Source organism: Delphinapterus leucas, chromosome 15 (assembly GCF_059928025.1).
Source record: "Delphinapterus leucas isolate spDelLeu-1000000601 "Yukka" chromosome 15, BTC_Dleu_Yukka2, whole genome shotgun sequence".
In the NCBI taxonomy this organism is placed as follows: Eukaryota; Metazoa; Chordata; class Mammalia; order Artiodactyla; family Monodontidae; genus Delphinapterus; species Delphinapterus leucas.
Window position 1 is genome coordinate 62,782,341 of NC_143143.1, and position 13,757 is coordinate 62,796,097.

General features: G+C 50.3%; 1 protein-coding gene across 4 annotated transcripts in view; it reads left to right on the forward strand.

Annotated features, from left to right (window-relative positions):
- Nucleotides 1-11,801, forward strand: part of DNMT3B (DNA methyltransferase 3 beta) — a 38,335-nt gene extending 26,534 nt beyond the window's left edge. For 2 of the 4 annotated variants that reach the window (XM_089896692.1, XM_089896689.1), the window contains exons 12-22: nt 393-472; nt 775-887; nt 1,250-1,433; nt 1,974-2,058; nt 2,983-3,128; nt 3,458-3,548; nt 3,869-4,017; nt 4,851-4,936; nt 7,483-7,552; nt 8,292-8,410; nt 9,773-11,801. In XM_089896692.1, the coding sequence (XP_089752818.1) occupies nt 393-472; nt 775-887; nt 1,250-1,433; nt 1,974-2,058; nt 2,983-3,128; nt 3,458-3,548; nt 3,869-4,017; nt 4,851-4,936; nt 7,483-7,552; nt 8,292-8,410; nt 9,773-9,914 (1,265 nt within the window). In that variant the 3' untranslated portion in view covers nt 9,915-11,801. Of the gene's footprint in view, nt 1-392; nt 473-774; nt 888-1,249; nt 1,434-1,973; nt 2,059-2,982; nt 3,129-3,457; nt 3,549-3,868; nt 4,018-4,850; nt 4,937-7,482; nt 7,553-8,291; nt 8,411-9,772 lie in introns of those variants that run through there. The other 2 variants (XM_089896690.1, XM_089896691.1) reach the window with 2 other exon arrangements.
- The last annotated feature ends 1,956 nt before the right edge of the window (nt 11,802-13,757 follow it).

A 13,757-nucleotide genomic window follows, 5' to 3' on the forward strand; every position in this document is an offset into this window, starting at 1 on the left:
CAGGCAAACTGGCATCACCACAAATTCTCCAGAAGTCCCAGTCTGTAAAGAGTCTTCAAAGATTTTTCATACCAGACCCTCCAAGCTTGGCTCCTCTGCTGGCACAGCTGCTCCTTGTTCTGTTCTGTGGGCACCACCCTGCCCCCCCCCCCCCCCCATTTCTGGGTCAGACCTTTGCCTGTCTTGTGGGACCTACTGCTTGGAGCTGTCGATTTAGCCTCTCCATCTCTGGAACGGAGATGGCAACTTTGAAGCACAGTCAAAGGAACAAATGGTGAAGAATCTCTGGCATATTCCTAACGTGGAGTAAATAAGAACAACGAGACACAAGGCTTCAGCAGCTGATCTTGGGGCTGTCATTGCCACAAGCTGCATCCCTGTCTTTCTTACAGATAGCTGTTTGTCCTGTGGTAGGAAAAACCCCGTGTCCTTCCACCCTCTCTTTGAGGGTGGGCTCTGCCAGACATGCCGGGTAAGACCAATCCCCACCCTGGACTTTCCTGGCCCTTCCCTTCTTCTCAACTTCCCTGCACTTCCCTAGGATGAAGCACCTGCGTGTAGGCGGTCGGGAAGGCTCTAGTGGGGCCAACCGCCCCACCCTTCACTCCAAGGGGCGGTGCCCCGCAGACCCCAGCCAGCTGTCCCTGTAAAGAGCACCAGGCCACCCATGACCTGTTCTGTGGCTGCGTTCTAGGGCCTCCGCCAGTGAGCAAGCGAGCGGGGCCTGGAGGTCCCTGGTCTCCGATTTCACAGGCATTTCTCTCTGGCTGCCAGGACCGGTTCCTTGAGCTGTTCTACATGTACGACGACGACGGCTACCAGTCCTACTGCACCGTGTGCTGCGAGGGCCGCGAGCTGCTCCTTTGCAGCAACACGAGCTGCTGCCGGTGAGCACGGGGACTGGAGCCTCGCTGACCTGGGGACGGGGCCCGGAGTCAGCATTATATCTGTGGGAGCCTGTCCTTGAAGTCTCTATGTCCCTGAAGTAGAACTGGGATGTAGGGATGGGTTTAAGAAAGGCAGGGAGCGGGCTAGAGAAGGATCCCCAGAGCTGCCTGTGGACTGAGGGTGCCCAGGTTTCCAGGGAGAGGTTGCTGTTCCTCACACACAGGGCCTTCCCGCCCATGGGGAAGGGCAACTGGGGGCCCGAGAGGGTTTCAGCCAGCACACGCCAGCTCCGTGGGGAGGGTGGGGTTCGCAGGAGAGCCGCCTGATGACGGGCACCCCTCCTCCCCGCTACCCGGCGTAGGTGCTTCTGCGTGGAGTGCCTGGAGGTGCTGGTGGGCCCAGGCACGGCGGCGGACGCCAAGCTGCAGGAGCCCTGGAGCTGCTACATGTGCCTGCCCCAGCGCTGCCATGGCATCCTGCGGCGCCGCAAGGACTGGAGTGTGCGCCTGCAGGCCTTCTTCACCAGCGACCCGGGGCTCGACTACGTAAGCCTGGCACCCGCCCCAGTCCGTGGAGTTCACAGAAACAAAGCTCCGCTGTACAGAGGAGCGTCTGAGCGCCTCAGACTGGAGCCCCGGCTAATTGTCCCGTGTGCACTTCCCAGGCAGCTCCAGTGTTCTTCCCTCCCCTCCTTCTTGGCTTGGCTTTTTCAAGGGCCTGCTAAAGAAATAAGGATGGAACTGACCCAGCCTTAGTCTTAGTGGAACTGCAGAGGGTAGGGAAGCCTGTGACCTACTCCCAAGTCTTAGTGGGCATATATGGCTTTTCCTGGGCTGCAAGTTCATGGAGGAGCACGTGTCTTTTTGTGGGTGACTTTGCACCCGTGTCAGAGCCTCATCTGTTCCGTGTCTAAGGGTAGAAGGGCCATCTGTGCCAAAGCTCCCCAGGGCATCCCAGCGAAGAAAGGGCAGAGCTCAGGGCTTTTGTCTCTCAGAGGAAGGCCAGACCTTCCTCCTCCCAGAGCTTGAGTCCCCCTCCCCATACCCACACCTTGACCTCCATGACCTCTTTATTTAACCTGGCAGGAAGCCCCCAAGTTATACCCTGCGATTCCCGCAAACCGAAGGCGACCCATTCGAGTCTTGTCCCTGTTTGACGGAATTGCGACAGGTGAGTTAGGAGTTCACCTGGGGATGCTCACCTGATCCAGGTGTCCGTTGTCAGTGTCAAGAAAGACCCCTGGGAAGTACCTGTTGGTCACCTGTTCTGAGAAATCCACTGGCTCCTTGTTTCTCTCCTCAAACCTCTCCACCATTTCACCCACCTGGTCTGCTTTTGGTCCTTTTTAAAGGCATGGATATTTTAGCCTCTGCATTTTATTTTTTATTATGTACAGGAATTTTGGAAAATTATTTTCCGTTCCATAAGCATAGATATATTGGGGATTATTAATTGGGCAACTCTTCTCCTAACATCTCTAATCTTGTACCCTCCCGTTTCCTCTAGGTTTCCCATGTATAGAATAAGCATAGCCGACATGCACGTTTGCCCCTGGGCACTTTGCCTGATTTAACTCATTTAATTGTCAGAACTGCCCTGTGATGCATTGTTAGGAACATTTCCCTTTTACTAGAGCAGGAAGCAGTGAGAATAAGTTGCTGTGCACTTAGCATCACTTGTACTTCTATTTGTTCACCAGTGTCCGCCTGCCTGAAACACTGACAGCTTTTAGAGTTTTTTTTTTCTCAGCATGGTTTTGGAGAAGATCCCCATTCATGTATCTGACTCTGCTGGGTTGGTAGATGGGGGGCCTTGGCTATGTGCCTGTCAGTTTTAATAAATGCTACCAGTGGGCTATACTAGTTATATATACATATTTTCTTCATGAAACTCCGCAGAGAGCCTGGGGGGCCCAGTGTGCAGTTAGGTAGGGTTAGACCCTGCCATCTGCAGGGGTCCACTTGAGGACTGCCATGGCCTTGCTGTGTCTGGTCTGAGTTCTGGAGATGGCTTACAGTCACTGAAAGGAGGGCCCCTCGGCCGGACAACCCTGATGTCTTTTCTCTCCCCCTCGACACCCCCCCCCCCAAACAGGGTACTTGGTCCTCAAAGAATTGGGCATCAAAGTGGAGAAATATGTCGCCTCCGAAGTGTGTGAAGAGTCCATCGCCGTTGGAACTGTTAAGCATGAGGGCAATATCAAATATGTGAACGACGTCAGGAATATCACAAAGAAAAATGTGAGGGCAGCCCCCCTCTTCCTCCACTCCCTGAGTCCCCCACATCCTCACAGCCACGTTACCGCCTTCTCCATGCCCGGGGTTGTGGCAGAAGAGAAGGTTTGGTTCCATCAAGCTGCAGTATTAAACCCGCAACTTGGAAATCATTCAGAATGATTTAGATCTTAGCGTATCCTGAGCATTTGGTTTTCTTGGGTCAAAAGTAGAGTTGGGAGACTGAAATCACCAAGCAAGACCTAGAAGTGGGTTTTCTTCTAGCTGGTTACCTGGAACCCAGGCTGTTCATCTCTTCATCCTCACCCCCATCCTGGACTGTTTTTCTCTTGCAGATTGAAGAATGGGGCCCCTTTGACTTGGTGATTGGTGGAAGCCCATGCAATGATCTCTCAAATGTGAACCCTGCCAGGAAAGGCCTGTATGGTGAGCATCCCTTCTTTCCCGTGGCCCCAAGAGACCCTGTGTCCCCTGAGTGCTGGTCCAGGAGGAGTGGGCTGAGAAGGAGCTGTTAGCTTCTGGCCAAACTTACCTGTTGTCTCTGTTCATGCCTCATAGTGACTCCCCAGTCCCCAGAGATACAAATGAGTACTGCAGTGCTGATGCCTGTCATTGCAGAGGGTGGCAGGGAGCAGGGACAGTAAGGCATCAGCCTTAGCTAGTCATCGGGAACCCATTGGTCTCAGTATGGAGGGGTGAGGTGAATGGTTTGAACCTGGCTCTGCCGTTTTCTTTTGTGGGCTCAGAGGGCACAGGCCGGCTCTTCTTTGAGTTCTACCACCTGCTGAATTACACACGCCCCAAGGAGGGTGAAGACCGGCCTTTCTTCTGGATGTTTGAGAATGTGGTGGCCATGAAGGTTGGCGACAAGCGGGACATCTCTCGGTTCCTGGAGGTGAGGGGACCCGGGGTCTTGATTGTCAAGATAACATGAGCATGGAGGCCCTGCTGGCAATGGGGGTGTAGGGTATTTCCAGTGTTGGGAACGATTTCCGGGCTCCCCATGGCGGGCATGGCTAGGTCTGAGTAATGGAATGGAGTCGGTGGGTTCTGTTTAGTGCGTGGAGAACATTTGATGTCTCCCCTCACCCCAAACCCACTGAAGTCAGATGATGAAGCCATCACCTACTTTTGGAGGCATCATGAAGGAGATTTTTTACTCTAGAGAGTTTTTTTTTTTCTTCTCACCCTTGTTCCCAGAAGCTCTGCATTAGGGACCATGGGCAAGTTAATTATTTACCGTTTAATATGCATCAAGCATTGTAGTAAATACTTTATGTACATACTTATTCCCCCCAACGTTAGAGCTAAAGTTCTGCTAGTGAGGTTATAGAACTGGCTGGTCAGTTCCCTCATGCCCCGTGAACCTGACCAGTCAGTGGCAGAAGTCAGATTTTGCCAACACTGCACTTCCATAACAAGGACCTCAGCCTGCTGGATTTCAATTTTGAGCTGCTTTTACCATTGTACACAGTACATTCTGTAATAACACGGCGTGCCCCCGGGGATACTTTCTCTTATAACCTGCCGGTCTGATCTGGTCTCTTTCCCCACCATTAATATGGGGGCACTAGCTATGTCCTTCAGTCAGATTCTTGAGGGGAATTAGCCTGTCCCTTGCCCGACAGGAACCATGCCTCCTCCACAGCCAGGGGACTGCCATGTCACCTGTCTGCCGCCTGAGTTCTGCCATGGGCTCCCAGCAGCTGCCCTTCTCTCTCCCTGCAGTGTAATCCTGTGATGATTGATGCCATCAAAGTGTCTGCTGCTCACAGAGCCCGGTACTTCTGGGGCAACCTGCCCGGGATGAACAGGTAACAAGGGGCTCCGAGTGGGGCAGGTAACAGCCAAGTTAAATATAACTAACGGTATGAGCCATTAACCATCGACTCTTATGAGGGAGACACATTGGAACCTTGTAGAAAGAGCTGGCTCTGCTGAGAAAAGGCCTCACCCTCTGCTTCAGACCAACCCCTTCAACCATAGGGTTATGGCTGAAGCCTGTTAGGCTGTACACCAAGTGCCTGAGAATCTCAGGCCAGGATTCCTCAGTACATTTATTTCTGCTCTGCCTAGGGACCTGGTGCTTAAAAGTGCCATGTGTTGGAGCAGGCTTCTTCCCAGCGAGGGATGCTGATGTTTCTACACCCCACCTCTCCTCCCAGTTACGGTCCATTAGGAAATGAACTTAACCTCCCTGCCCCTGAGATGAAGTGATCCCTGGACCAGGCCTGTGGTGACCAATCAGGTGGCAGAGCTGAGATAACAATTGGTTGCCCAAAGCCTGTCTCCCTTGGATTTTCTTGACTGAGATCTTTCCCCAACTTTTCATTAGTCCTTTCATGTTGAGAGCCACCAGGCAAGTGGCTTGGCTGAGGCTTAACTATCTCCTTTATGTGGCTTCACGGAGACCAACCTTCTAATTAAGATACCAAATGTGATGGTAATATAACTTGCAAATGAGTTAGCTTCAAAAAAATTCTTCTTTAAAAGGGAGTGTTGGAAACATAACTTTCAGACATTTAGCAAAGTGTGGACAGAGGTCAGAAGGTACTGGAATAGCTTGGGATTTCTGTTGGGTGTCTTATATTTTCATTATCAGCCCATCAGATGGTGCAATGTCCATGTGTGGAATGAACTCGGCTTATTCACTCCGTTCCTGAGCTGTCACCCTGCCAGACACTTCTGTCCCTGCTGCCAGTTCCGTGGTGACTAGATGTCAGTCTTGGCTCTCACAGAGCCAGTGAGGGAGGCGTAGAGAAGACAAATGATTTCAGGGTCAGGGTTGGAGGGGGCACTGGAAGAGTTGATGGGGAGGCTTCTCATCCCAGCAGGACTCAAAGTGATGGAGTGGAGACATGCAGTTGAGAGCAGAAGGGAGAGGATCAGGGAGGCCAGTGACGGGCATTCGCAGAGCAGCCCGGAGAACAGCGTTCCAGGGGTGGGGAGTGGGTGTGGAGCGGGTGTGAGAGGAGGGCTGAGAACTCCGAAGTATGGGCCAAATTCTGTGAGGCTTGTAGTCATGGCAACACATATTTACTTTGACCCAGGAGTTCACGTGAGATTTTAAGCGGATGAGATGAGTTGTGTCTCTGGTTCTCAGGGTTTCTGGTGGAAGACTAGACTATCACGTGGTGAATGCAGAAGTGGGGAGGCAGCTGAGGTGTTGTTCAGAGGAGGAGGGCTCTGACTTTGATTACTGTGTTGTGCTCGAGAGGTACCATCCACATGCACTGAACACAATGAGAGCAGTGGCTCCAGGAGAGTGTCCTGTGGGATTACAGGGAGGGATCAGATTCTAGATAATGGGATTTGCTGAGCATTATCTGAGTTGGGATGAGAAGTGAACTGCTACAGGTGGGCTCTGCAGGATCCATGACTCAGCCAGCGTCAACCCCGGGTCACAGACCCAAATCCAGCCTTTAGACCAAACATCTTGGTTGTTAAGATTTCAGTCCTAGAATCAACAGAAGGTAGAGCAGGGCTGTGAGCCCTTAGCTCCCCTGGGTCCATGGAAGAGTTGGGAATGGAGAGAGGGTGAGGTCAGTGAGGCATTATTCTGTGTTCGATGGCCCCTCTTGCGGGCACCATATCCAATCTTACGTCTGATTTCTTTTTGGCCTTGGAGTTCCTTACACAGGGATGCTGTGGCATTCATCAACCCTGTGCATTCAGACCTTTTGCTGGTTTTCTGGTCTGGACCTGCTTAACCACTTCATTTTCTGAAGTTCTATCCATTCTCCTTCTCAAGCATCTGTTTTCCTCTCTCTGCTTTTGCAGGTTTCAGTGGTGACAGTTACAAGGGGGAATTAATTTTAGTCCTTTTGTGAACCACCTTTTGTCTTCACTTGGACCCATTATTAAAGCCTCCTGAGGCTGCACTCCAGCAATAAGCAACCAAGTCGTGGGTTTGATGTGCTAGTTGGAGTGAGCAGACCCACAAAGACCTAATCCAAGCTCCTGAGGCTCAGAGAGGTGGCAGAACTTGCTCAAGGTCGTTCACTCAGCCAGTGAGCAGTGGGGCTGAGACTGAGGCATCTCCTGGCTCCTCCAACAATGTGCTTCCCCATCCTGCTCCCCTCAGTGAAGGAGCTTTGACTACTGTTAACATTTGAGAAGGAGGAGCATTCACTCCTGGACATTGGGCTCCCCGCCCCCCGGCCGCCATCAAGGGGCTAGTCTGTCCCTGGCTCAGCACACAGGCTCGTGCTCATGCCAGGGCCATTTTTATCATGTATTTGTAGCAAAGTTCACTGCCAGAGCACATTTTGCAGCTTGGGCTCTCACTCCCACCTTGGGAGGCACCTAGCCAAGGCCCCTTTCAAGGTGGTAGGAAGTAATGGGTTTTGGATGTTCTCAGGCCTGTGATAGCATCAAAGAATGATAAACTCGAGCTGCAGGACTGCCTGGAGTTCAATAGGACAGCAAAGGTAAGATGTGCTCTGTGCCCGGCCCACTGGGAAATGCACTTGGTGATCTCTAATCGGGACTTGACCTTGGTGTCCAATTTGTTCCTGCCCCTCCCCCCACGTGACTCCCTGGTGCTGGGCTTCTTTCCCCACATAATTGTTCTATCCTGTCTTCAAGTACAGTGTAGGAGAGGTTCTTGATAAACAAATCACTATGAGAAAAGGCAAGTAGACTTTCCGATTGTGAAGGCACACTCCACAGAGACTCAGCTCATCCTCCCAGTGAGAAATGAGTACACTTTTGCAGAAAAAAAAAAAAACCTACGGTTAAGTCATGGATAATTCTATTAAGATCTCCATAAACTTACTTTTCAATGTTTCCATTAAGCTAAGCTCCATTCATTCAAACCCTGGTTGACCATCCTCTACAGTCTGGGTGGACTTTCAATTTTGCTTAATCTTGCTTGATCAATAACTCTGTTTTCTTGGCCCCCATGTGATCTCATTTGTGGTCATTTGTTGTTTATCTCTTGTTCTCTCTGAGGCTGGTCCTTCCTGTTCATTAACTTCTTGGTGTTTGTGGGAAGCACAGAGTGTTCTTGTCCTTCCAACTTTCCTTTTCTCATTCCCTCTCAGAGCCCGGCCCTGACACTCTCTCTCTGCCACCCACCCCTCCCTCTTCCTTCCCTTACCTGCTTCTGAGCCTTGACCCAGAACCCTTCATTCTGTGCTCACTCCATGATGTCGTTTTGTTCTCCAGTTAAAGAAAGTACAGACAATAACCACCAAGTCGAACTCGATCAGACAGGGGAAAAACCAACTTTTCCCTGTTGTCATGAATGGCAAAGAAGATGTTTTGTGGTGCACTGAGCTAGAAAGGTGAGCAAGGCTGTACGTGGAAAGGGGAATCAAGCAGATAGAGAGAAAGGGGAAGAAAACATGGTTAAGGCCAGCAGTGCGAATGGGCAAGTGCTTGCCTTAATTCCACATGGTCTCAGTGACCTTCTATATTAGCAGGGCTGGGAGTAACCTTTTCAGTTAGTGCTTATTTCCTAGCAGAAATGGCAAAAGGGTTGTGGTGGTGAGGAATCCAGAACATGAGGTTGTGAGACGGCACATCTGTCTATGTTGGCTGTGTTGCCCCGGCATTTGCCCGCCCCACCATGCTGGGACACTAGGATGGATGAGGATCCAGCTACAGGACACCCCGCCGACATGCCATTGCTCTTTCTCAGGATTCCTCCTGCCAAGTCGCTTGTTCTAAAGCTGATTCCTCCTTAGCCACAGTCTGTCTTCTCCCTTATCCATTTATTTGACTAAGTTGGTAGTGTGTCTATTTTGATTCAGGGAACCAGCTCTGAGATTTCATTTCTCCTGTTCTGTATTTAATTTTTTTTCTCTCACTCCTTTTGTTTTATTTTGTTATTGTGATTAGAATGTAGTAAGGGCTACGAGTATTCCTCTTTACATTTTTGGCTGTGTTTTGTGGTTATTTGATAAGAGTATTTACATTCCAGATATGTTAGTTCTACAACTGGATTTATTTCTTGGTTTAATTTGTGGTATTAGATTGGAAACCTGGGAAAGAATGAGGTCCCGTGTATCTGTAGCCTCTTCCCAGACCTGTGGTAGAATTCCATTCAGGAGGCTGTTGGTATATTTGGTTGCCATCTACCATTAAGTCCAGCTTGGCCCTTGATCCAGCAGTTTGCTTTGAAGAAGGAAAGAACACGCAGGATGCTTCAGTTTCCTCACAGTAAATTATCTGAGCATCTGATTATTGGAAATAGGTCCATTATGTGAGTGTCCTTATTCCTTACTAAGGCAATTTGCCTAACTTCTGTCCTTGTGTGGTTTGAAGAGAGGTATGTTTCTGTCTGCTGGCTGGCCGGCCATCTTGGCATTCATTCATTTGAGAAAGGTCCACTGAGCACCATCTATGTGCCAGGAGCATTGTGCCAGTCAGTGTAGGGGCGTGCACAAGACAGGTGCCCTCAGAGAGGGACCATGCCCTCATGACAGTCATTTGTGCTGAAGAACTGGTGGGCCTGACCTCTGGGGCTCAAGAGAGGGCTCATGTGAAGGCCTGGTGGGCCTGGTGGAAGGGACGGGTCAAAGGGCAGGAAGAGCAGCGCCACGTTGGCTGCCGAGGCGAGGATCTCCCAGAGGCGTTAAGCACGCTGGAGGGGGCACATCTGACTCCCTGTGTTTTCACTCTGGTGCCCCCCTCCCCACCCCCAGGATCTTCGGCTTTCCCGTACACTACACAGATGTGTCCAACATGGGCCGTGTTGCCCGCCAGAAGCTGCTCGGGAGGTCCTGGAGTGTACCTGTCATCCGACACCTCTTCGCCCCCTTGAAGGACTACTTTGCCTGTGAATAGTACCCCAGGCACCAGGGCGTGTGGGCAGAGCCACGACCCAGGAGGTGCACCCAGGCTCTGCCCTTCCCAGCTCAGCTGTGTGGGGTCGGGCCGAGTATCTCGTCGGGAGCAGAGCTGCCTTGTCCCCTCCTGGCAGGGGGACCCCGAGGTGCCATCTCCTTGTGCACAATTCAGACCTGGCCGCTCGGAGTGGCCAAACACGGTGCTCATTTTGTCTTCTAAAATTTTAAAACTTGAAATAGGTAGTAAGATGGCTTTTTTTTCCCTCCTGGGTTTACCGCTCAGAGAAACGATGGCTAAGATACCAAAACCACAGTGCCGACAGCTCTCCGATACTCAGGTTAATGCTGAAAAATCACCCAAGACAGTTACTGCAAGACTTTAATTTTTTAAATGTCTGCAGCTCCTTGTTTCCAGGAGTGTGTGGCAGTAGACATGTAGCTAAGGGACCTTTTAAGGGCCTAGGATGGTTTCTTCTAGGGCTAGCAGAAGAGGACATGATGTCCATGTCTGTCTTGAATTTTCCCCGGCACGTTCCCCTGGCCTCAGTATAAAGGGCTGGGATCCGGGGCCCATTTAGAGTATTTTCCACAAGGATGGTGATTTCAGCCGGGATGACATCATCATCACTTTCAGGGCTATTTTTTTTCCCCATAAACCCAAAGGCAGGGCTACCCTTAGCTAAATCCCTCCCAGTGACTGCAATAGAACCCTCTGGAAGCTCAGGAAGGGGTGGGCTGGGTTATAAGCTGCCATGTATTGTGTAGACAGGTATGGCTTCTCACTGTCTTCCCCCCTTCCCCGTGTGAGGGGGGAGAAGGAGAAGGCTTAGGTAAGACGCCCCCCCACCCGTCCCCCCACCCTCCAGACTACTACGCAGGCACAGGTCCCCAGATTAGAAGTATGACACCCCAATTCCTTAGGCTTCTCTAAACTCAGCAGTGACAGCCAGGGGCAGAAGCACATTCCTCGCACTTTCCCCTCATCTAAGAGACTGCAGGGGGAAAACTGCAATAAAAGCTCGACCCTCCCTCCAGAGATTTTAAAGTCCTTTTTTATTCCATGATAAATCGATAAATCGTTTTTAGGGGGAGTGGGAGGTCGGACAAGCTGCATTTCAGAAATGCTGTCGTAATGGTTTTTAACACCTTTTACTCTTCTTACTGGTGCTATTTTGTAGACTAAGGAACAGTGTTGACAGGTTTTGTGGGAGGTTTTTTATACACTTTTTTTTTAAAACTCAGACATCTATTTTTGTTTTAACATTTTCATAATTTTTTTTTTTTTTGTAACTGGAGCCATGTAACAAAGTATGGGGAAAAATTGTGCCTTGTTTCAACAGTTTTGCTAATTTTTAGGCTGAAAGATGACAGATGCCTAGAGTTTACCTTATGTTGAATTAAAATCAGTATTTCTCTAACAGTCTGGTGTCCCTTTTGTTCTTTTGCAGGTCAGATGGGTGGGGTATGTGAGGGCCTGGTTAAAGTGGAAAGGTGGGTGGTCGCAGTAGGTCATTCATCAACAAGCCCAGTACATAAGTACCACGGTGACCCCCAAATCTAGTGCCATGGTCCCCAAACTCCAATGTATCAGCGTTCCCTGGAAGGCTTGTTCAGTGGAGATTTCTGGGCCCCATCCCCAGAGTCTGATTCATTAAGTCTGGAGTGGAGCCTGAGAATTCCATGCTTCTGGTCCAAGAACCAATCTCGGCTAGTGAATGGGTTTCTAAACCTTGGTTCCCCAAACAAATAACTGGAGTGCTTGAGTTCATTTAAAGCCTTGATGTCTGGAACAGCCATCTCCAGATTATTACAGCTCTTGGGTAGCTGGTCCAGATGACTCAAGAATCCCAGGGCTGATCCTCCAGTTCCTTGTCCCTCTGTAGGCTTTCCCTGCACCCTGTTCCACTGCTCCCAAGTTGCCATATCACAGTTCAGCCACAGTCAGTGAGGGGACTTGTTGGGAGTGGCCCATGGTCCGAGATTTTAACATAGCTGCCAGTGGCCCCAGCTCTTTGGGTGGAATGTGTATCTTGCTTAAGCTTAACATTGCAACTCGCTTCAGTAGTTCCATCTTAAAGTTTACCTGGGGCCACCCAGCCAGGTGTCCCAAGCCCAGAGCCCATCATGCCATAATCCTCATATTTCACTATCTCTAACCATGGGTCAGGGCAAAGTAGCTGATTTCAATAGCTCTCCAGAGGTTAATATCGGTCAGCTGGTGCGTGCAGAGGGAGAATGGTGTGTAAATGGGATGCACATGGTGTATCAATTGAGCCTCAGTTGGACTTGGCACCTCTGAACTTGTTTCTTAACATAAGATAGGTTATAATCACGGCCACCTCCATGATTAGAGTTATGGGCCTTAATAAGGCCAAGTTCAGAAAGGGTCTGGTCCAGGGTTGGAGAATGAGAAAGCAGCTATTTTTTTAGGCACTTGCTGGGCTAGGACAGCTCAGGTGCAAGTTGCCATGGTGAGACAATTGTCAATTCGCAAGCCAAGCCAGGCTGGCGCTCTGCTCAGGTGTTCAGGCCCCAGGGGCCTTGGCTGCCCTATTAAGCCATCTTGTATACAGTGCTGCACCAAATGCCAGGACAGGATGAAGCAAAATAAACAGCCTCGGCCTCAAAACCCCAAGAGAGGAGATGAACTAGCTCTTCAGATGAGGGGCCCTTGGGTGTCCTGGCCTACCTGTGGGCAGGCTAGTGGGGAGACCTTGTTGGGGCTGCCGGGGCAGTTCTCTGTATTTTCTCAAGATGGGGGCCAGGTTTGGATAGCAGTGATCCCAGGTCTGGGGCCAAATGGAGAATGTAATGAAAATTCTGATCTTGGGGAAGTAGTTGGTTTGCACCACAAGTAGGCCTTTTCTGAAAGTCTTCCAGTTGCCTGGGGCTGTATCTGGGGTCTGGCATGTTGTATCACTTGGGCAGGTGACCCTTGGAATTTTTCATCTCTATAAAAGTGGGAATCATAAATCCTACCTACTTCCTAGGGCTGCTGTGAATGTTCAAGGCTGTGATCTGGGTAAATTGCTTTGCCTGGTGTCTGGCACGTAGTAAGCCCTCACATGTATTGAATGGCATTGTGATAACGAAACCCATTAATCAATGCAGTGTTAATGACGGTGCTGGTAGTGATGGTAACATCCAATATTAATGTATTAAAGTCTTAAAAAGGAAGGACAGGTAGTATTCACCTAGGTGTTTCAAAGGAGCTGGGCTCAGATGCTAACTATAGCAACAGCAGCATCTGGCATTGAAACTGTGTCCATCACCCCCCTCCCCTCCATCATATTGGGGTCCCCGTGCTCCTTGTTAGGGAGAGTTGATGGGGGTGGCTTTGGCATCCGGCACCCCAGAGACCTGTGGAAGGGATCTTGCCTGGGGGTGCAGAGACTGACCTCTGGACAGTTTTTCCATGGCTGTTGGAGATGAGCACTAGATAGAGAGGGTGCCCCACTCTACCTCAGTCCCTCTGGTTTTCCAGCCAACTGCTTCTTGAGGGATTCTCTGTTCCAGGCCTGTGTTTCATCTTTGATTCCTCTCTGCAGCCAGACTGGATGCCTCTCCTGGCTTCACCCCCTCCTTATTTGTGACCTTGGATGTGCTCCATAGCCACTCTGTACCTCAGTTTATCCAGTGTAAAATGGAGATAATAACCTCATAAGGTTGACGTGTGGATCAAATGATTCAGTGTATGTGAAGCACATGCAGAGTGCTTGTGGGTAGTGAGTGCTGAGTAAGTGGCGGCTGCTTTATTGTTTACTGTTAGAGAATCCTCCCAGCAACCCTGAAGTGAGGCAGTGATTATTGTGATCATAGGTAAGAGAACTGAGGCTCAGAA